This window comes from Adiantum capillus-veneris, chromosome 23 (genome assembly GCF_014529385.1).
Source record: "Adiantum capillus-veneris isolate H3 chromosome 23, ASM1452938v2, whole genome shotgun sequence".
Classification (NCBI taxonomy): domain Eukaryota; kingdom Viridiplantae; phylum Streptophyta; class Polypodiopsida; order Polypodiales; family Pteridaceae; genus Adiantum; species Adiantum capillus-veneris.
The window spans coordinates 100,916,381-100,939,681 of NC_140953.1; the positions used below are offsets into that span (position 1 = coordinate 100,916,381).

The 23,301-nt window shown below is 44.8% G+C and overlaps 1 protein-coding gene across 2 annotated transcripts in view; it reads left to right on the plus strand.

Moving 5' to 3' along the window:
• LOC147428242 (Protein kinase superfamily protein) overlaps positions 1-22,804 on the plus strand; it is a 77,058-nt gene extending 54,254 nt beyond the window's left edge. The window contains exons 5-14 of one of the 2 annotated variants that reach the window (XM_086496658.1): positions 17,968-18,039; positions 18,197-18,332; positions 18,425-18,582; positions 18,673-18,760; positions 18,842-19,074; positions 19,193-19,354; positions 19,854-20,006; positions 20,148-20,408; positions 20,920-21,315; positions 21,817-22,804. In XM_086496658.1, the coding sequence (XP_086352784.1) occupies positions 17,968-18,039; positions 18,197-18,332; positions 18,425-18,582; positions 18,673-18,760; positions 18,842-19,074; positions 19,193-19,354; positions 19,854-20,006; positions 20,148-20,408; positions 20,920-21,315; positions 21,817-22,065 (1,908 nt within the window). In that variant the 3' untranslated portion in view covers positions 22,066-22,804. Of the gene's footprint in view, positions 1-17,967; positions 18,040-18,140; positions 18,333-18,424; positions 18,583-18,672; positions 18,761-18,841; positions 19,075-19,192; positions 19,355-19,853; positions 20,007-20,147; positions 20,409-20,919; positions 21,316-21,816 lie in introns of both variants that reach the window. The other variant, XM_086496659.1, reaches the window with a different exon arrangement.
• The last annotated feature ends 497 nt before the right edge of the window (positions 22,805-23,301 follow it).

The window sequence follows — 23,301 nt, forward strand, 5'->3', positions numbered from 1 at the left end:
TATGCATCTAATCTAAGTGCTTGGACATGCACGGTCTGCGAACAGACTCACAAAAGTGCCAGATCACTTCCTATCCTAGACTGACTTGATTGAATTGAACCTTGGTCATGTTGTAACTTGTCCACGGACACATAGGGTTGGATGTGTCATGTGAGAGATCACTAACGCAAGGAAAGGAAGTAAAGGATTTGTGGAAGTGTAAATCCTTGATCTTCACCATTTCAATTCTGCTGCACTTGACATTGTTATCAGAGCTTTGAAGATTTTTCTCTCTAGTGTTTGAGTGTGTGTTGTAGCGTCTTGCCTAAGGACGCTTCTCTCACTCAGGGAACTGCAATTTGTAGAGTGTAAATCCTAGATCTTCACCATTTCAATTCCGCTGCACCTAACATTGTTATCAGAGGATGCTTCTTTCACTCAAGGAATTGCAGGACGTGCGCGCGTAGGACCGTGCTCCTTGACCGTAGGAAATGCAAACACTGTATACCGAGGGTTACAATTATGGTGCGCTTGCGAGAGGGTTGTTGACTTGGTGTGCACGCTTGACCACCTCGATATAAAGAAATCCTAGCTTGGATATTTGTAGTCATCACTTCTTCGACATGACAGACCGGGGGTCACAATTATGGTGCGCCTCCGAGAGGGTTGTTGACTTGGTGTGCATGCTTGACCACCTCGTCATAAAGAAACCCTAGCATGGATATTTGCAATAATAACTTCTTTGACATGATAGATCGCATCATTGAAGACATGCATTGGAAACATAAAGATGTTGATTGCGAGTATCAGGATATGTTAGCAGCCTATGACGACAAAAGAAGGCGCCATCCAGATTAGCCTATTAGCTTTGGAGTCTTTGCATTGTTTGCACAACCATCTCTCCCATCTGCTTGGAGAATTTCATCATTTCAGAAGAGGCATTGCATCGTCATTGATCTGTACACATCTTTGGCAACACATTGGGTCCACACCATCTACATCTTCTTAGCAATCGATAACCATCAATCCGGAGCTGAAGGGTTTCAATCCGAGACAACCACCGTGGGAGTTCGCAGGCATTGTGAGCCTACATTCGCAGCCACATCGGTTGCAAAGACGAGGATTCATCTAGAGAGTCTATCATACGACAATCTAGTCGAAGCTCCAAGAGGAGCCTCTATCTTTGAGGAGTTACTTGGCGGTTTCATGAGACATCATACAAAGGACTTGCCATGGTTCGTGGGCATTCCAAAGGATATATCTATCTTCATCTCCCATTCAGTGTTCCTCTCGTCAATCTTCCCGCATAGGGGCAGCGTAGGCTGGCCGGTAACCTTCGTGGACATTGGTGTTTGCATATCCAGCCATTCGCTCTACAAACATTCATCTGGTTTGCAGTTTTGTTCACACCCTCTATTGCAGCTTGGAGCTTTTGGCAGCGCATCAAGCCTCTCTCCCGACCATTCCCTCGTAGCATCGAGTGCTCACATCGTTGTCCATCATCTGCTCCATCATCGGCTGCGTTTTCAGGCCTGATTCCGCGATAGATCTGTTGCATTTTGCGTGCCAGATTTGCGTTTTTGCAGCCAGCTTTCAGCCCTTGATTCCTCTCACATCGGGAGCCAAATCAGCCCCAGATCTACCCCTTGGTGGCCATCCGCAATTTCACATTGAGAAGGATTCAAAGGTGCATCAAATCAGCCCCGGAGGTGCCTCATCTTGAGGAGTTACCCCGGCGACAGTCATCATTCGAGTCAGCACTTGAGGTATTGCATGTGTGTACATTCCATTTATGCAATCAAAAGCAAATACCACACTGGCAACAGTGTGGGGGCCCTTGACAGGGTTGGTTGGGACCCCATCGGGTGTCATTCTCCTCCTCTCTCTCTCTCTCCCTCCTCTACACATCTCTACCGCACTCTCTCATTCCCTCTCTTGAGGAAAAAGTAGAAGGAACCATCATTCAAGCTAAAAGGAATCACTAACGCAAGGAAAGGAAGTAAAGGATTTGTGGAAGCGTAAATCCTAGATCTTCATCATTTCAATTTTATTGCACCTGACATGTCTCTAGCTCTTTCCCTCATAAAGAGAGCGTTCATTCACGTGAGGGCCCTTTTGGTACTTATTGTATATTATTCAATCACAGAGTACAACTGCCGGAGGGTCCACTTTGCAATTTGCTAGCAAGCTGATCTACAAAAGTGGCTCACTTATAAGGCCCCTTGGGTGAAAGGAACATGTCAGAAAAGCTGGGGCTAGGCCCAAAAGCCATTTAAAACATCGACCCCAAAATTTGCTTTTTCATGTGTAGGGGAATGCCACATCAGCAGCCCTAGAATTTAGCCGTGTCTTATGCTGGCTGCCATACAGCATGCCATGCCATCATTGTCAATGTGCCACGTCATTACTTGCATCATATTTTCTCTGTCATTTGCTTGGACATACACGTCCTGTATTGCCGACGGGTAAAACTGCTACATCATCACTTGTGACAAGCCATAAACGACACTTTTCTTGAAAATCGAATCTGGGCGCTGTCACAAACTGGTGACATGGCTGTTGGCTGCCTAGTACACACACCCTCTCTTGCAGGAACCCTCCCTTTGCTGGAATGATGACGTGGCTGCACCGTACGGACAGGCCCGCGACTTGCGGCGCATATCACGGAATTCCGTACAGCTGACGTGGCAGCTTTTTGCGTGGACAATTTTACAGCAACTTTGGATCAGCTTTTGGCTACGCAAATTGGCCTGCTTTTGAGAGAGAGAGAGAGAGAGAGAGAGAGAGAGAGAGAGAGAGAGAGAGAGAGAGAGAGAGCTCTTTTGCTTTATTTTTAAAAGCTTTGATTTACCAGCTTTTGGGGCTCTGCTTTTAGCATCCCTTGTAAACCTATTTATTAGTGGCTTGGGCTCTCTCTTCGCAGAGCATCTGGACGCAGAGTAGGAGAGTGAGTCCCGACCACTCACTTGTACTTTGAGCTGCAGATTAATACAAAAAGAAATACCGAAAGGGACGCCAGTCTTTGGGGCCAATATCTCTAGGCACGGAACTCCGCTGGGGGCCAATGTCGAATCAATTGTGAACTATGAACAGTTTCGAAGTGAATTCTTGTGGTGTCTCGGTAGAATCTTGACTTGGAGTGTCCAAATCTGTTATAGTGGTATCAGAGCGTGGCCGATTTCTCTCATGTCGGGAAATGTGATCCTATTTACGCGGCACTTATGGCTTCAGACAGAGATCAGTCGACTTCCTCTGCATCCGATGATGCAGGAAGAGATCACGACGAAGATGCATGCGAGGAGTACAACCCGTCTCGGCCTACTTATGCGAAGCTTGAAGAGATGGGGCGTCGACGATTGATCAACAATGCAACAAAGATGATGCTAAATTTTGCGAAGGACCCGAAATTTGCAAAATTTATGAGCCAGACCTCCTTCGAGGAGGTGCATTCACAATCGGTAGATCATAGAACCACCATCAAACCGGCATTGAAGAAACCTCCTACTCAAGGATGTATACAAAACAAGAATTAGAAGAGGTGGTGGATACACGAATTTCTCAGCTTTTTGACGCGCAAAACAAAGCTAAAAAGTATGACAAAAAGCAGAAGAAAGGTGTCGACTTCGCGGGTTATTTGGGTCGTCAGTCTACATTTGCATCGGCAAGAAAGCAGAAGAAGCGTGTTCGATTTGAAGGAGTACATAGTTCTTCTTCTTCTTCTTCTTCGAGTTCTTCTAGCTCCTATGACTTGAGCGAAGAAGACAAAAGGGCAAAAAGCAAAGCTTTGGAAAAGGCAAAGAAGCCTAAATCTCGCCCAGTTCTTAACAGTTCTATAGAGGACTCGTCTTCGAATAGTTCGGACTCTGACGACAACAACTTTATGCAAAGAAGAAGAATTTTTATAAAGCCAACCAGTATGACCTTCTCGAAGATAAAAGCAAGAAAGTTCGAGAGTTTAAGGAAGGTGGACAGTCAATTAAATTTGACAAATTTTCTGGTTATAGAGGTGCTTCGAAGGCTTTGTCTTTCATACAACAGTTTGACATAGCTTTCTCTGGAGGGCGTTACTCAGAGCACTTGGAGGGCTGCTTCTTACTTCAAGGGAAATGCTCAAACTTGGTGGCCCACGCTTCTATTGAACAAGACAACGCCGGTTAAATGACTGAAATTTAAAAGGCTTTTTATTTCTTCTTGGCTAACTTGAAAGTATGAACGTGACATACGAACTTCTTGGAACCATCTTCGAATGACCAAGAAGGATACATTGGACGCATATTGCGAGAGATTCTGGAGCTCTTTTCTACCCGCCTCTTCATTTAAGAAGATCTCGTTCAGAGAACAGATTGAGCGGTTTATCTTGGGTCTTCCTACAGAGATCCGAGATCACTGCTTAGAGCAAAAGTCACCTTCCATATAGGAACTGATAAGTCATGCGAACGGGGTTTTGCCATTCACTCAAGTAGTTTGACCTACCCCACAAATGAAATCATGACGCAGGACCGAACAGACTTCGAAAAATGGAAGTAGAAAGAGGAAGAGCAACCTAGAAAAGAAAGAAAAGGATGCACACCGAAACTCACTCCTCAAGAGAGATCTCTTTACATCAAAGACGGGAAGTGCTTTGGATGCGGGGAAATGGGGCACATCTTTGCGAAGTGCCTTAAAAAGGCACCGAAAGAACATAATGACAAGGATGAAGACAGGCCTAAAGGTTCGAGAGTAGTTGAGGAGCGTGGACGAAAAGGCAAGATGAAAACAAGACTGGTTCCAGATTGCGTGGGTACTGATCCAAGCACGATGGACGAGAGTACATAACTTTGCCGAGCATGGGGCAAAGTGAAAGACCAAGAAGCCCTGATCTTCTTTGTTAGAGGAGCCAAAGCCAACTTCATTACACCTGAATTGGCGGCGCGGCCCGAGATCACACCCGATTGGATGGGACCACTAGCAGAGGCAGTTCTACCGGCACTCGGCAGGGACGTAGCCATTACACTTGTCATTGGCAAACTTCGGTTACATTGGTATTTGGGGCATGAGGACTTCTATATAATGCCTTGGAAGGTTGTGATATCCTCTTGGGAATTTCCTGGTACCACAAGAACAACGTCGTGGTCGACTATCGGGCGAGAAAAGCGACTTTGGTCACAGAGAAGGGCATAACCATTGTACTGGATGTAAAACTTAAGGGCGAGTTTGTCCCTATTGTAGCGGCTTCGGCTATTTAAAAATTAATGAAATCCAGTCTGTTTGTTTACTCGATCTTCTCGAGAGAGATGAATGATGAGGATAGGACGAATATGTCTGACCTTGATAAAGAATGCCAAGTTTTTCTCCACACTCATGCCGATTGCTTTTCGGAGGGTATGCCAGGCGAGTTACCACCTGCTCGTCTTGAGGATCATACCATTGATCTGATACCTGGAAGCACACCACCGAACCGGCCACCTTATCGTGTGCGCCAAGCCCGGAACGAAAAAATCATAAATCAAGCGAAAGACCTCTTGGAAAAGGGTCTTGTCCAGCCTAGTACTTCTGCGTACTGCTCTCTTGTGTAGTTGGTTTTGAAGAAAGACGGATCTTGGAGAATGTGCATCGATTATAGAGCTCTCAACAAAATCACCATCAAGAACAGATTTCCGATTCCTAGAATCGATGATATACTTGACCGACTACTACAGGGATCCTCGTGCTTTAGCAGGATCGACTTGAAGAGTGGATATTGTTAGATCCGAATCGCGCCGGGAGATGTCTACAAGACAGCTTTTTGGACGACTTTTGGGTTATTTGAGTTTTTGGTGATGCCTTTTTTTCTAACCAATGCTCCTGCGACATTTAACCGGATGATGGACAGGATTTTTCGAGAGTACAGACTATGTGTTGACACTTTCTTCGACGACATCATTGTTTTCTCCAAGGATGAGGCAGAGCATAGAGAACATTTGCTTCAGGTCTTTCAGGCATTACGAGATCACAGTTGGTGATTATGCGAAGAAAAATGAAATTTTCCTACCAGAGATACACTTTTTGGGACACATTGTCTTGGCAGCAGGAGTGCAGATGGACCCGGCCAAGATAGAGACTACTTGATTTGAAGAATGTCCATGAAGTTCGAAGCGTCTTGGGATTGTGTTCGCACTACAGGTGGTTCATTAGAAAATTTGCAGAGGTTGCTTCCCCTTTGCATATCTTGACGCAGAAAGGAGTCCCTTTCTTGTGGGGACCCACAGAGGTGACTACCTTTCAGACATTGAAAGAGAAATTGACTATAGGACCAGTTTTGACTTTGTCGAACTTGCAAAAGTCATTTGAAGTATATTGTGATGCTTGTGGTCGTAGTCTGAGTGCGGTCTTAATGCAAGAAGGCCATGTCATTGCCTACGAGAGCCGATTGTTCTCAAGGCTAGAATTGACAGCACAGATTTATGAGAAAGAGCTTTTTGCGGTTATCCATGATCTTACTCAGTGGCGACATTACCTACTCGGAGCGGATTTTACTGTCTTCACAGACCATCAGAGTTTACGCTACTTCTTGTCACAGAAGCAGCTATCGCAAAAGCATATGCGGTGGGCGAACATCTTGTTACAGTTTCACTTCCAGATTGTCCATGTGCAGGGACATAAGAATTTGGTGGCAGATGCTTTGTCTTTGAAGCCGTTGGTTCTTGCTATTTCCGCGATACGTCATAGGAGCTTCGAGGATATGGTCGATCAATATGCAACAGATACAGATTTTGCAGACATTTTCACACGGATACGGGATGGGGACACAGTAGTGGGATATTCCATTCGGGATGGCTACTTGATGAGGAAATCTGAAAACCATGTTGTGCGTTACACAGCCGTTGAGGGAAAAGGTTATGACCGAATTCCACTGTCCACGTTTTACGGGTCACCGCGGCATTGCTACCACCTTGAAAGGGGTAAAGAGATACTTCTTTTGGTCGAGACTCAAGAAGGACGTGGACGAGTTTGTGCGCAGTTTCTTGGTATGCCAGAAGGTCAAGTTTGATAGGTATAAAGCACAGGGATGGTTACAGCCTTCGCCCATACCCACCCGCCCCTGGGAAAGTATTGCAATGGATTTCATTTTTGATCTCCCGAGAACACAGAGTGGTCTCGATGGTATCACGATTGTTATTGCCTAATTTAGCAAGCAAGCCCATTTCATTCTAGTGAAGAAAACAGTCAAGCCGGATCACTTAGCGAGACTGTTTGTGGCCCAGATCTTCAGATTACATGGCATGCCCGAGACGATTGTCTCCGACAGGGATCCTAGATTCACGAGTTTGTTTTGGAAGGCTATTTGGGAGAACATTGGCACACGGTTGCTGTTCTCGTCATCTTTCCACCCTCAGACTGACGAACAATCTGAGATTGCTAATTCAGTGGTACTAGATTTATTGAAGCTTACATCTCGGATTAGAAGACTCAATGGGAAAAGTATTTACCTTTGGTGGAATTTTACCTACAACAACACGATACACTCTTCGACGAGGAAGGCGCCATTTGAGATTATTGAAGGTGCTACGAAGGTTCCACCCATCCTAAGCACGAAAGATAAGACTTTTGAAGCCGATGAGTACACGCGCGACTTAGACACGGCTTTTGCCAAGGTCCGCGAGGCTTTGCATAAATCTTAGGAAAGACAGAAAAAGGCAGCAGATCGCCATCGACGCGATTTGAAATTGAAGGAGAACGATTGGGTGCTCTTACGTTTTGAGAAGGCACGCCTGAGAAAGAAAAAGGGAAAGGAGAGTCTCTTTCCAAAGCTTAGTATGGGATACTACGGACCTTTCCAGGTCTCCGAAAAGATAAACGATGTCTCCTTCCGACTGAAGCTGCCCGACACTTGGAGGATTCACAATGCTTCTCATGTGAGTCTCCTGAAGCCTTTTAAAGGTGATGTGCTTGATGAGGGGGAGCTTGATGAGCAACCCGAAGTGGAAGAAAACGAGGAGATTCTTGTTCCAGAACAGATATTGGCACATAAGGACAAAAAGATTAAGGGTAAAGTGAGAAGGCGGTTCTTGATTAAATTCAAGAACTATCCTGCATTGGATGCGAAGTGGATGGAGGAGGAAGACCTAGGAGATACTCCTTAGATTGTGAAACTTTACCTTGAAGCTTTTGGTTTAGCATAGTCTATTCCAAATGGAACCTCGAATTTAGATTGGCCGGATATATGGTGCAGTGGGTATGCACTAGAGAGGAGTTACTCCGCTCCTTTGTCAACAGATGCCTCGATTGTTGATACCAGAGTCATTGATGTCTCTTTGAGCTTCAAGGATACTGAGAGGTGATAGTATTCTGCTGTATGACTTTATGAAATGGAATTCCCGATAATATGATACTGATTTGTTCTTGACTTGTTTAAGTGCAGGAACTGATAGACGAAATGACTGTAGCATTTTGGTTTGAATGATCTCATAGACATGGTTGCAATAGGGATTAGTCAATCTGGCATCTTTGAGGTCCTGATGGGATCTAGATCCGATTGCTAATTGCATTGCTGATAAATTATGGTATGAGATCCGAATGAATGTTGACGTGATTTGTCATGTGATGTCCTTTGATGTCTAGTGATGTCTTGTGATGTTGTGTGATATGATTGTCGATTGGTACATGTGCTAGATGTGTGTTAGTGTCTGCTAAGACAGTTTATGGCTTCTGTCTGTTTTGCAGGCGTAATCGAGGGCAATTACAATGCTTTCACGAGGGGGGTATGTCACAAACTGGTGATGTGGCTGCTGGCTGCCCATCACACACACACACACACTCTCTCTTGCAGGAACCCCCCCTCCGCTGGAATGATGACGTGGCTGCACCGTACGGGCAGGCCCGTGATTCGCGGCGCATATCACGGAATTCCGTAAAGTTGACGTGGCAGCTTTTTGCGTGGACAGTTTTACAGCAGCTTTGGATCAGCTTTTGGCTATGCAAGAGAATCAGAGAGAGAGAGAGAGAGAGAGAGAGAGAGAGAGAGAGAGAGAGAGAGAGAGAGAGAGAGAGAGAGAGAGAGAGAGAGAGAGAGACCCCACGTGATAGGCTATTTTGGCATCCGCTGGGGATTATATTGTACTCAGTAATATACAGCCTTGACTTTTTCGAAAAAAAGAGAGAGAGAGAGAGAGAGAGAGAGAGAGAGAGAGAGAGAGAGAGAGAGAGAGAGAGAGAGAGAGAGAGAGAGAGAGAGAGAGAGAGAGAGAGAGAGAGAGAGAGAAATGAAATGAAATGTTATATTAACGTCTTCAAAAGGCCAGAATGACCTATGAGACCAAACTGATACAAAAGTGGTGAATCTGTTACAATGTCTGGGTACCTTAGTACTAAAGTACTAAGTGTGAAAAGTGTGAAAGTGTGAAAAAACTAAATACAAAGTATTAAATAAACTTCTTAGGAGCATTCTGGTGTCTGGCTAGAATGCTTCTAATCCTTTGTTGTAGTCTCCTCCGGTGAAGTGTGCTTTTGCATCTCGGTCGTGGTCGTCTCGATTTCCTAAGCTCAATCGCCCTGTCAATGAGGGTGCCTTTGGTATGAATGTGGGCACTCCTTTGTGCTGGCTGCTGGCCTCTTGCTTCTCCTTCCACTTATGCTTCTCTCGATCCGAAGAAATCTGTGATCTGCCTCTGAGGCTGTAGTGCTCTTTGCCTTCTTATTAGATTATCCCTGTGCCGATGTAGTTCCAGTAGGTACAAGCCTAAGCATCTTTGATCTTGGTATTGCATGACTCTATCTAGAGGTCCAAAGCCTTCTTTAAATAGGCAATGGAAACGCCCACGTATCTCATAATATACGATGCAATGGCATATGTAGTGTAATTCTGTCTCCGGCTCCATTCCGCATAACTTGCAAATTCTGCTCTCAGGTGGGATTCCCCTAAATCTGCCAAATTCAATTTCCAGCTGGTGTGAGGATGTACGAATCTGACCAATAGCACATCTCAAACCATGAGACAGGTGGGTATCCATGTAGCTCGGGCGAATCACAAATCCATCTTCAGATAGCTAGCTGTAGGAAGTTTTCTTTGTAGTCGGCCATCTTCGTGCCCAATTCTTGTGTAGGGTCTATCCATGTCCTCTTAGTATCCAACTGTATAAGATCCTGACGGATAATTTTATTAATCTCCGTTCGTGTAATTGCCAGTGAGGAGCCTCAAGAGAGTATTGGAAGAGGGGTAATCTTTCCATACTGAACCCGTGTCTCTGAAACCACGAGGACAGTTGCGCATACGAGCATGATGTATCCCCTTTCATTGCTAATTGTCGAGAGGATTCGAGGGCCAGTCTAGTATATCGGCAATTATTTGTATCCCACAAACCATGTATAAAGGACACTGATCTGGTGAGAGCTTCAATTTCTGTCGGAGGGGCAGCTAGTTCCGCTCGGGTAATCGAGTGTGGTACGGAGGCCTTGGCTCTAATCATTGGGAAATTATAGATACCAAATGTCTCTCCATTGACTTCCAATTATCTTGATCCACATATGGTCCCCAAATCTGGACCCCATAAAGCATAGCCGAAGCCACCACAGTATCAAAGAGCCAAGTTTTGTTCGTGGTTCCTGAAACTGCACTTGTGAACACATCCTCTCCAACCCTCCCAAGGCCGTAGAGGCTCTAGACAATCTAGTATCCGCTGCTTTCTTAAGAGTAAACTTCGGTCCTGCAAATACCACACCAAGGTATGTGTATGCATCTGTGTACTCTACTGTATCGTGGCCATATGCAAATGTAGGGTGCCGATCTCCTAACCCACTGCGGTGTGGTGTTAAACACCATAACTTTGGTTTTACCCAAGTTTACCGACAGTCCACTGTCCTCCGCGAATTTATGTAATGCATCTAGCTGCCTCTGCATTCCATCTGGTGATTCTGCTATCAATACAATATCATCTGCATACAACAACAAAGGGATCCATGATCCTACAAGTTGAGCACCTTTGTCACCCTCTCTATCAATGTAATCTGATACCTCATCTATGTACATACCAAATAAAGTAGGGGACAGTGGGCATCCGTGCTTTACTCCAATGGTGGAATGAACAATGTCGGAATCCCCTTCTGGAGTACGTACATAACCAGTTATTGACCCGTATAAGGCCATGATCCCCCAAATAATCTCTTTGAAGTTTGGGGACCCCTAACTCTTGCATCCTGTGCATCAATCTGGCCCTTGGTACTGTATCAAAAGCTTTCCGAAAATCCACAAAGCAACAATACATCCTTCTCCCGCTTGCTCTTCCTTCCTCAATAATGGCTCTGAGCGTAAGAATATGATCTAAAGTGGAATAACCCCTCCTGAATCCAGCTTGTCTTGTTGCCCTTATGCCCTCATTCTCTGCCCATCTACTCAATTTTTGTTCAAGAATGGATGCGTACAGTCGGGTCAATGTGTGACCTAGCATAATGGTACGGTAGTTCCCAAGTATCATAGGATCCCCTGACTTGAAAATAGGCACGATAGTAGATAATTTCCAAGATTCAGGTAATCCTTCACACAGACCCGATTAAACAGACGAGCAAGGAATTTTGAAAGTAGATCCCTGGCATGGATCAGATGTTCTGCTACTAAACCATCATGATCATATGCTCTTCTTGTCTTCATCTTATCAATGGCTTTTTCCACCATTTCTGTAGTAAAGAAAGTACTAGTAGCAAGGCATGGATCTAGCGGATTTGGTAATGGTGGTTGTCCAGATACCATATATAATGATGTTACATATTGACCCCAAATCTCAGGAGAAGTAATCGTCGGAGGCGGTGAGTGCTCGTGAAATAAACGCCAGGCCTCATGTGAGTCCTAACTCAAGAAGAGCTGATATAAGTCTTTCTCCAGTGTGGCTAAAAATGCCCTTTTCTTGCGATGTACTATACGCCGAAGAGCAATCCGAGACTGCTTATATGTGATGATCCCAAGTGTAAGCTCTTTCTGGACCTGGGTTCTCGTCTCTCTGCATTCCTCGTCATACCAACTGTTTTGAGGCATGTTCCCAGATCCTCTCTTCTGATCAGGTTGAGTATGTGGGTATGCCTCTTGTGCTGCTCCATGTAGTATCTCTGTTTACTGAGAAATAATCTCCTCTACAGTATATACTGGCTCGGCTGCCCACATCCTATTATAGATCTTTTCCACATAGATTGAATCAGTCTTTGGCGTGAAAGTATATCTTGTGTGTGTCTTCTTCCTTTGTACTTGAGAGGCATTGTATTGGAAGGAGATTGATAAGCATGATCCACTGCAATCCCAACCGGTCTGGGTCCCACCTTAAAGTCCTCGATTCTAGAAATAAAGCTTGGTGAAGTCATGACATAATCCACTGTACTGGCCCCATGCCTGTGCGGGAAGCATGTGAATCCCCCAGATAAAGGGAAATTCTCTAGACCATTAAGTATGGCCAAACCATGTATAGTTGCCTTCTCCACGAGATGTCTCCCATATTCAGTGCGTTCTTTATCCTGTGAGTTTCTAGTAAGCCCCCCTCTGTGATAAATCCACTTCTCTGAGCATTTCCTCAGAAGTATCATAGAATACTGCTTGAGAGTTGGCCGTTCTGGCATTAAAGTCTCCTAAGAGAACGATGTCTCCATCTCTAGAGAACTCCCATATGTCATTATTCAATATGGAGAAAGGGGACTATCCTTTAGGTGAGGAGTAGACTGATGTACTTGGGGGGAAGTAGCATATAGCGATATATAGAAATCTACCTGTCTCGGCTCTCATTCTCACCCACATATACCTTGCTTGCTCATCTTTCCTGATAATCTGTAGTAGTGGTTTCAGCTCCTCTTTAAATAAGACTGCTACTCCTCCTGAACCCCGGCTACCCCGTAGAGATCTCTTGTTTGGTCGACGAGTTGTTTCTCATAAATAACCCTTCACATGTGGCATAAGCTGTCCCGGTATCTGGTGTGTCTCTGAGTAGAAAACTATGTCTCTGTCCCTAAAGCTGTCTTCAAAGGCACCTACATCTAGCCTATATGATCCATTACAATTCCACGCCGCTATCCGGAATGTCGCCCCATAGGTCTCGCACCGTCATGATGAGCGCTTTTCCAAAACCACTACTTTCCCTCATCTATAAAAGGCGATTTTTCCCTTTTCTCTTGCTGCCCTGATCTCTAGCATCAACTCTTGCATGTGTGCCACTTGTGCCAATGTAACGTCATCTCCCAGGAAAATACCGGTTTGCTTAAGAGTTGGCCTCTTCTTTAGAAATTCTTTCCTTATTTCTATATCCGGGAAGCGGAGGATAAGTGCCCTATCCTTTACGTTTCCCTTCTCATCGATTCCTTTCTTGCCCACTCTCCATGCACTTGTGTGAGTAGGCTCTGTGATGCCCATGTGTTATAGCAGTTCCTTCACTTCTTCATCTACATTCTCTTTGTCTTTGACTCCTGTGACCCGCACATGCAGAGCCCGATTCTTCCTTTTCTGCTCTTCCTCAATGGTCATATTAATAATGGTGGAGGTAGGTGTGGTCTCGGGCATCTGGGCCTTCCCTTTCTTGGCATCCTCAATCCATATCTCTGCTTCATCAACCTTTTCTTGTGTCTTAAAAAGACGTTCCGCCCATGAAGATGCCGTTTTCGATTTCTGTTCATCTCCTTCCCGTAGAGCTTTCATCTGATCCTTCATGTCCTCGAGCTCCTTCAACACCGAAGGTTGGTCGTCTCCCTTCTTAGTTGCAAATTTGCAAGCCGCAAGTTCTCCTTTTAGCTCCTCGATTATTGCATCTTTTTCCCCCATGTGCTTTTCCATATTTGTTCTCCATGCTTCAAAACTTGCTACTGCCTCATCGAGTTTCTTTTGCATAACGCATTCTGTTACATTTACTTCGGCCTTGATTAGGTTTCGTAATTCCGTTTTCAAGATCTGAATTTCCTCATTCTGTATCTCCCGGATCTCTCTCCTTAGTTCTCTCATCATGTCTCCATACATGGAGTTCCTGTAGCTCTGAGCGCTCGCGTGCATTTCCTTCCTGATGTCATCCCTCATATAGTTTAGCTATGATTTGAGCATCACCTGGACCTTCTCCATCATTAGCTCATCATGTATCCTGGAGGTTTTCCCAACTCGTAAGGATCCTAGTGATAGTACAGTATCTCTGTTTCTCCATTTAAATGTAGCTGTTGTTTTTTTTGGGGTGGTGTAGCTATCTACACCCGGCCCTTCCCCTTTGGTAGGCGGATCCATCGAACCCGAGCCACAAATGTGGCGACCCCTGCTACCTATGGAATCTTCGGCGAAGGCAGCGCCTGTCTGCAGAGAGAGAGAGAGAGAGAGAGAGAGAGAGAGAGAGAGAGAGAGAGAGAGAGAGAGAGAGAGAGAGAGAGAGAGAGAGAGAGAGAGAGAGAGAGAGAGAGAGAGAGAGAGCTTTCTCGATCTGTTCGTCAGGGATGTCCTTTAGCAGCCTATCTGTATCTTTTTGTGGGAGAGACTATGTCTGACTTTCTTCGTGCTCAGAGTCATGCATTTCGGGGATTGACCATGCCACTACCTACAGCTCCAGACCTTATAATTAAGAGTTTGCTGATGACACTATGCTCATGTTGCGCTATTTGCTATCCGCTCTTGATGCAATGCGGAAGGCCCTACAGGTTTTTTGCATTGCCAATGGTGCACGCATTAACTGGCATAAATCCTTTGGGTTATTGGTTGGCAGTGATGACATACCTACTTGGGGGGCAGCTAATGGTTTCACATGGCTACAGCCTGGTCAGACATGCTGATACCTAGGCTTCCAGGTTGGATTTGATGTTTCCTCACAGCAGCAGTTTGCACCCGTACTACAGTCTATTCGCAGGAAGCTATGCCATTGGTCTTCACGTCATCTGTCGTTGGCTGGCCGTGCATTGGTCGCCAACCAAGTCATTCTGGCTATAGTATGGTATACGGCTTCTTGTTGGATGTTACATTCTGGTGTGATAGCTCAGCTCCGCCGACTAGTAAGGAACTTTTTATGAAGTGACACAGACGGGACTATTGATACTCGTGCTAGAGTTCGTTGGTCCACGATCATTCGTCCTAGATCAGAGGGAGGCCTTGGCATCATTGATCCAAAGTTACAGAGCCGTGCACTTCTTACCAAGCTTATTGTTCGGGGTCTTTTTCCTGGCCAAGAACCTTGGAAGATGCTTCTTCAGGCTGCTCTTTGCACAATGACTCCACGACTCGGCACTAGAGACGGTCATACTTGGCATTCAGGGTATCGTTTTCTCTTTACGGATGCTCCTTTGTCTACTTCCACCCTCTCACCTTTTCTACGATCGCTCCTTCAGATTTGGGTTTCCATGAGACGGACTATCTTACGCTCACCTCCCTCATGTCGTGAGGAGATTGAGCGCCAGCCTCTCATTTGGAATGCTACAGTTCTTGATTCTTCGGTTCATCCACCTCGTCAGCTTGGAGAGAGGACTCGCATTGATTGGGCTGCTTGGGATTCTGGCTGTGCAGTCTCTATGCGGTTGTTTTATGAGACACGTATGTTGGATGTAGATTTTTTGACAGAACATTATGACATTGGTCGCGGGGTGCCAAACAGATTGCTTGAGATTGATTCTGCCGTTCCTTCACAATGGGATGCAGTCATGCGCGGCACGCTTCAGATGCCTCCTCATTGTGGCTGGGAAGGCCTCTTTGACCACAGCACTCTCTTATTAGTTCGTTTGGACTCCATGCTATTCACAGTTGATACTGACAATTCTCAAGGGATTCATGCTCGATTGACATACTCGGCCACTTCTCCGCTACTTATCTCCTCCGGTGCCCGATGGGAGGCCATACGAGTAGTTGGCTCACGTGGGAAGCGTCGTTGTGTTGCTCCCCGTTTTGCTTCCGTTGATGCTGCACTTTGGAGGCTTTGGGTGTGGGAGGGCCGTGCCCTATCGCAGCTTTATTGGGACCCAGGAGAGTGGCATTGGCCTCACTCAGATCCCACAGGGGCACCCGTATCTTTCTTTGAGTACACTGTCCGGATTGGAAGATTAGCATTGATGAGACAGCAACCTCAACAGCCCACTCGAATGCGTTTCTGGTTACATTCAGGCCTCTCTCATGCCTATCTGCAGCAGTTTTGGTCCGCGATCTGGGATTTACATGTTGCTCGTCGTATTTCCTTTTTCATGTGGATGATTGCTCATGCGGGACTACCAGTTGGGACTTGGCTAGTTACTATGGGTCATGATCCGTTATGTACTCGCTGCCCTTTGCGTTAACTTGAGTCACCTGCTCATTGTCTTTGGTCATGGTCAGCTTCCCATATAGTGTGGCTTGCAGTTTGCTCTCTACTCAGCAGATCAGGTGTTCAACATGGATTTCTTACTTGGGGATCTGTCTCATGGTTGATGTCGATGCCCGGCCCGCATCTTTTCTACGAGGGCTCAGCCACAGATCCAGCCTTCATGCTTACCTCCACTGGTTATCGACGAGGGACTTTGGCTATGATACCACAGATTGCTTGGCAGGGAGATACGCAGACACGTGATGCAGTTTTCTCAGTCATCACTAGTATTACACTATGGAATATTTGGAGAGCTCGTTGTCTTCACATTCTCAGTGCGCCTCCACAGTTGCTTCAGGATATCCTCACTGCCATTTGGCTAGACACCATTCACACCCTGATTTGGCAGTGGGATTCCTCCTCCGGTACATCTAGAGCAGCCGAGGCTCGTCGATTTGCCTTTCTTCGACGTTGGGCACGATCCCCACTCTTCTTCACATTGACAGGTGGTCAGATTACTTGGCATTATGCCCCTCCTCAGTGGTTTCTCCTTCATTCCTCACACCGACCACCATGAGATTGTTCTAGTCGAGTAGTCACTATAGTGGCTCTCCTTCTTTCATTCAGCTTGTACACCCCGCGTGATAGGCTATTTTGGCATCCGTTGGGATTATTCTGTACTCAGTAATATACAGCCCTGACTTTTTTCAAAAAAAAAGAGAGAGAGAGAGAATGAGCGAAGCTTCCTGTCCGAAATCTTTCAGTGCGAGGTGGACGACGGGGGGGGGGGGGGGGGGGGGGGGGGGGGACTGCTCGTTGCCCTAAGAGCCCACGCTCTGCTGTCCTGGTGCCCTGAGACTTGTGCACGCTGCTGTTGCGTACTCGTGCTGAGGCTGAGGCCTACGCGAGCAGGCCTACGCGCTGGTGTTGAGGCTCATTCTACGCGAGCAGGCCTACGCGTAGCAAACCAGAGAGAGCAGGCCTACGTGTAGCAAACCAGCGAGCAGGCCAGAGAGAGAGAGAGAGAGAGAGAGAGAGAGAGAGAGAGAGAGAGAGAGAGAGAGCTCTTTTGCTTTATTTTTAAAAGCTTTGATTTACCAGCTTTTGGGGCTCTGCTTTTAGCATCCCTTGCAAACCTATTTATTAGTGGCTTGGGCTCTCACTTCGCAGAGCATCTGGACGCAGAGTCTGAGAGTGAGTCCCGACCACTCACTTGTACTTTGAGTTGCAGATTAATACAAAAAGAAATACCGAAAGGGGCGCCAGTCTTTGGGGCCAATATCTCTAGGCACGGAACTCCGCCGGGCCAGTGTTGAATCAATTGTGAATTGTGAACTGTTTCGAAGTGAATTCTTGTGGTGGCGCGGTAGAATCTTGACTTGGAGTGTCCAAGTCTGTTACAGCGCTTCCTAAATTCATCGAGGTATGTTGTCATGACGATTGAAAGGAAGAAAGTGCCATGAGAGGACAAATTAAAATAGAAGAGGAAAGAGAAGAGAACACAGAGGAGCAATTTCAGTTGGAATATAAGAGGTTAATTCAGAACATAGTTTGATATTAATGATAATTAATATCGATGTGTGGGTAGTTAGTTGCCTAATTTAGCTAAGTAATTGAGATTATTAGAAAGCTACCTTGCTCCTTTTTAGGAACATCCTGCATGGATGTCTGCTTGTTTTGCTTGGGTGATTAGCTCAGGAATCTGATGTTATGCTCAAGAGGAATATGATTTAAAGGCAGGGAGGAATAATTTTTATTGTGACTTGTGTAGCTTGGCCAGGCCCTAAGTACCCGTCCAGATGTTCTACCGAATGCCTATTGTCAGGAACTGGCGAAACTGCAGGTAGATTTGATTTCCACATGTCATGCATGCCTCTCTCTTTCTTGCATCTGCACCATGGGGACTGTTGCATTAAATGTCTGAACAAAGTTTGTGTCTTCTAGGATATCTTCGGAGTATTGAATTGAACATGACATGCAACTGCTGTGGATTCTTCAAGGATCAAATTCCTCCATTCCGGACCTCGACCGCCTTGAAAGTCATAGAGTCTGAGCTGGGATCTCCTGCAAGAAAGCTGTTTGCAAATATAAGTGAAGAGCCAGTGGCTGCTGCATCTCTCGGGCAGGTTTATAAAGGTGCAATAATCTTCACTCCAAGTTTTCAGCCAACTTTTTCTGTGGTAGTGGAGGCTGTCTTTCTGAAATGTGTTTACACTTTTATGCGGCAGCTAGTTTGGTTTCTGGAGAGCGTGTTGCTGTCAAAGTTCAAAGACCAGGCATGCAAGCAAGATTAGTGCTAGATTCTTATTTATTACATATTATTGGTGGTCCACTTCAACGTTACTTAGGAGCACGAGGTGATATCTTGGATGCTGTCAATGAAATGGTTAGTGTTTATGTATTCAACATGAATGTACCTGTACATAATACCTTTATAGGCATATAGTTATGGACGGTTGGTGGTGCAAAATTGCAGGTTCACCACATGTTTGATGAAATCAATTATATTAAGGAGGGCCAAAATGCTGAACGGTTTGCAGTACTGTATGGTGGACTTACCAGAGGTTCTACGGTTTTTTCTCCCTACTCTAGCTAATCAAGATAGTTTACTTTTTATCCTCAGGGAAGTCTGGCATTGTCCTCAGGATACAGTGAACCTACCAGTCTGGATAACAAAGCAAGCGATACTAGGGAGAGATGGAGAGCAAGGACAGAATTAAAGTTTGATGAGGGCAGGGACTTAGTGAAAGTGCCAAAGATCTATTGGAATCTCTCAAGCAAAGGTGTCCTCACCATGGAGTGGATAGACGGTATTAAGTTGACTAATCTACAGGGGCTACATAAGATGAATTTTGATATACAGAAACTTGTTGATCAAGTAATTATCCTGCACACCATTTGTTATTTCTTTGTTTGTATGCATAAACTTTTTCTGCCTTTTCTCTCTTATCACAAGCGTGTGTTGCAATGTATGAACTGTCGTCTCGTCTTTGTAGGGAGTTTTTTCCTCATTGAGGCAACTTCTGGAGGAAGGCTTTTTTCATGCAGACCCACACCCGGGCAACCTTGTAGTAACGAAAGAAGGCATGCTTGCATACTTTGACTTTGGAATGATGGGAGATTTTCCCAGAGCAGATCGGATTGGTCTAATTCGAACGGTGAGTTTCTGACTACCACTCGCTTTTCTACAGGCTAACGTGCCTTGTTTGGTTAGCCATGTTGCTTTTAAATTGCAAACATTAAATTTCTTATTTATTGTACTGGCTTGTAAGTTGGGACAGAGTGTAAGAATATTGTGTTGGCAGAAAGTTTTAAGTAATGGATGGAAGGCAAAAATAGGAAAACTGTGGGAACATTCCTTGAGGAGACTCAGTTCTTCAAATGAAACCATGCATTAAGAGGGATTCACATAGTTTGTTTGATTTTGGCCGTTTATATGAGGTGATTAGGACTTTGAGAAGTCTGCTCCAGCTACTGGATGTGCTGTGAAAGGTTGATGTGGAGTTAGGGACGTTTTGGGCTAAATCTTGAATTGATAGTTTGAGCTTGGAGTATCTTCCCCAGGCTATCTGAAAATTTTATTTTTGGCCATCTCAATAGACTATATACCATTGCAGATTCCATTATCTTCTAACTTCTTTGTCTGTGGTATTGCAGCTTGTTCACTTCGTGAATAGGGACTCTCTGGGGCTTGCAAATGACTTTTCAATTCTTGGTTTTGTTCCAAAAGGAGCCGATCTTGATGAGATTGCAGTCGAATTACGTGCTTCTTTTGGCGATGAATCATCGAAGGCACAGTTGGACTTTCAGGTAGCAAGTTTTTTTATAGAGTTTAATGGTTTCTAGTGGTGAATCTATCGCCTGAAACCAAGTGACAAAAGATAGGTGCTTTCTGTGAATCCATATGGAATATTCTTATTCAAAGCTTTTTGGCTCTTGTCATGAGTTTAGGGAATCATGAGCCAACTTTCAAACGTAATGTACAAGTACAATTTCCGGCTCCCTCCCCAATATGCGTTAGTAATCAGAGCATTGGGGTCTCTAGAAGGAACGGCTACCCTTTTAGATCCAGATTTTAAAGTGGTGGCCAGTGCATATCCTTTCATAATTGGCAGACTTCTTGCTGATCCAGATCCTGATATGAGGAAAATTTTGCGAGAACTGCTCATTCGAAACAATGGATCCATTCGTTGGCATCGGCTTGAACGCTTGGCAAGTAGTTTCCTTTCTTTGAGTATTTCATGCCATTTGTAGTGATAAGTTGTCATTATAATGATTTGTGCTGAATAGACAAAATCTACCACAGCCTTCTGTATCGACAATATGGATTAAGGCTCAGGCAGCAGGAAGAAATTCGCTCTCACATTCAAGTGTTTACTTCTAATCAACTACAGTTTTGACTGCTGATGACATTATTCAAGGCTTTATTCTGTGAAGTTTTTATTTTCAGTCTCTTTTTCTAGTCTGGTTTTAGGTGCACTGAGTTAGCACTCTGGAACTTCTGCTATGCCATTTGAGTCGTGTGTAATTATTGTGTGATTTGCAATAGTGCTGTAATGCTTTAGCTCCTAAATAGATTATTGCCTGGTAAAGGGTGTGCCCTGGTAAGAAAGTTCAAAGCCATGAGAGAGCTCATTAAAGAAATTATTTATGTTGTTATCTGGTTGGATTATTGCTGTCAGTCTGTTCTAGGCTTACTAGTGTGGTTCACCTGGCTCATCAGGTTATCGCGATCGCGGAACAAAGCTCAACATCAGGATCATCGAAGGACTTGGATAGAGAAAAACTTTGGAGTGAACAGGATGGTCTAAACAAGAATAGAACAGGGTCACGGGATGTCTTTGACACTAGAACTGTTGTGTCAGCCACATCAGATTTGCTGGAGTACATAATGTCAGAAGAAGGCTACAGAGTCAGGGTTTTACTAATCCAAGATATAGTCAAGGCATTCGATGCATTTCTTGATGAGGCTCTCTGGACGTACGTTGATTCTCACGCTCCAGCAAGGAGTGGGTATGAAGAATTAAAGTTAAAGCATGGTAATCAGGACATGAATGGACGACAAACTACATCAGGCAGAAAGATAAATTCAGATGGAGGACCCGGCAGCTCTGAAGGGGTAAAGTACCTCTTAAATCAGCTCATTGTGGAATCATTTTAAGAGCGACTCTTTTTTTTTAGTGTTACTGTTTGAAGGAAATTTTCGAGTATCCACTTAGCTCCTTTTTCTTCACTCTGGCTTTGAAAAAGTTCCAATTTGATCAACCAAATCATCAATTATTGTTGTGATGCGCAAGGAGCTAGAGTTTTTCATTTAGAGCCCAAAGGTTTCCTCTTTAAGTGCAGGTGTACATCACAGAAGCTTTTTATCTTTTCTTTGACCCTCAGCTTAGTTTCAAAGGTCAGTTCTTCAAGCCTTATGAAGGTTAGTAAGTTCAAAGGAGAGCAAAGGATAGCAAAGATGCTATTTAATACCGGGTGTGCATCATAATATTACGTTACCCTCATGCATACAACACGTGGACCTCTTTGCAAAATTAAGTTTTAGGTCAATTAAAGTATCTTAATGACAGGCAAGAACATTCTTTCTGTTTAGTAATATCTGTCAACTTCAATGCAGGCAAAGGATTTTAGCTCAAGGATTTCCATTGCGGCTAATGCATTCAAAAGAGCTGTGAATTCGTCACCAGAACTCTGGATCACTATGCTATTTAGTTTTGCCACCAGATCAGAGACGCAGGTTTTCATTTGGAACATAATATACTCCTTGATTAAATGCGGCAAATTGAAGGGTTCTGAGGGCATCTGGTTACTGCTGTCAAGAATGCTTCACGACGTTTATGATACTTCGAAAGCTGGCTGGCCCTGAGCTCTGTTGGCAAGTGTAGTTGGATGGACTACGAAGTGCTCAAATATCAGTGGAAAGCTTCTAAGGGAAGCTGGTTACTGCTGGTTACAAATATCAGTTAGTGCCATGGGAAAGGCTCTGAGGGCATCTGGTTCCATGGGGGGTGGGAAGCTCCGGAAGTTGACTGGCCCTCACCTCTATTTGTATTGCAGTCTCATCAACTATGGAGTGTACAGATTCAGTTGCCTCTAAACAAAAGAAAGGATACGTGATTAGAAGTCCCTCACAGAGTTTCGTCCAGAGGGAAACGGGAGAGCAGCATTGTTGTAGCGATACCATTTCAATGGGTGTGACCTCTTACAGAATGAAGAAGGCACCCCTCAAATGTATAAGTTTCCATGGTTTTTACAAGCCAGTAAGTTGTACAGTGAGCTTCTGTGTCAGTCATTTTGCCATTGAATTATCTATCAGAAAAAAATTCAGAATGTTTGGTTCAGCATACCTGTAGGACTGGAAAGACCAGAGGAATTAGCATGCTCATAAAAGCGACTCCAGCTATAATAGCGGAACATTTTTTGACTTGACAATATCTTGGAGAGCGCCACCCAAAATATGTAGGCCCTAGGGATGGCAGGCTTTTCTTTCAAAAAGGCAATGTCTGTGTAAGCGCTAAATGTTCTTCATACTGTTGAATGTATTGTGTTTCTGAGGTTTTCTAGCCACCATTTCTTTTAATGGAAAGCTGTATCCAGATTCTACATATAGCGTTCTGTGTATTGATTATACGACTTGTCAAAGTCCAGGGTTGGGGGGCGAGCTCTCTGAGCCTTCCTGCTGCTGTCCATTAAATTGTGGAATGTTGCTGTTGAGCTCTGGATGCATGACAACTCAGCAGCACCATAATTTGCAACCTGCAGAACCAATCTTTGGTCCCCAACTCAGCAGCCGTAATTTGCAACCTGCAGAACCAATCATTGGCCCCAAACTCAGCCGCCGTAATCTGCCGTAATTTCCACGATATCATCTGCAGCACGTCAGTATGAACAGTTTAGACTCGACCATGTTGGTGGATTGGTGCAGTGCGTCCCAACTGTATTGTCTGGTGGGCTGCAATGCATGATGTGTCAGCAATCCCCTAGACTTTGACGGCCGGGAATGGTACACATACCATTTTTGGGGAGTGTTTGATTTAGTTCAAACGCTCTAGACCAAAGAGTGGTGCATTGACCATTTCCATAAGCAGCGCTCCCGGCCTCC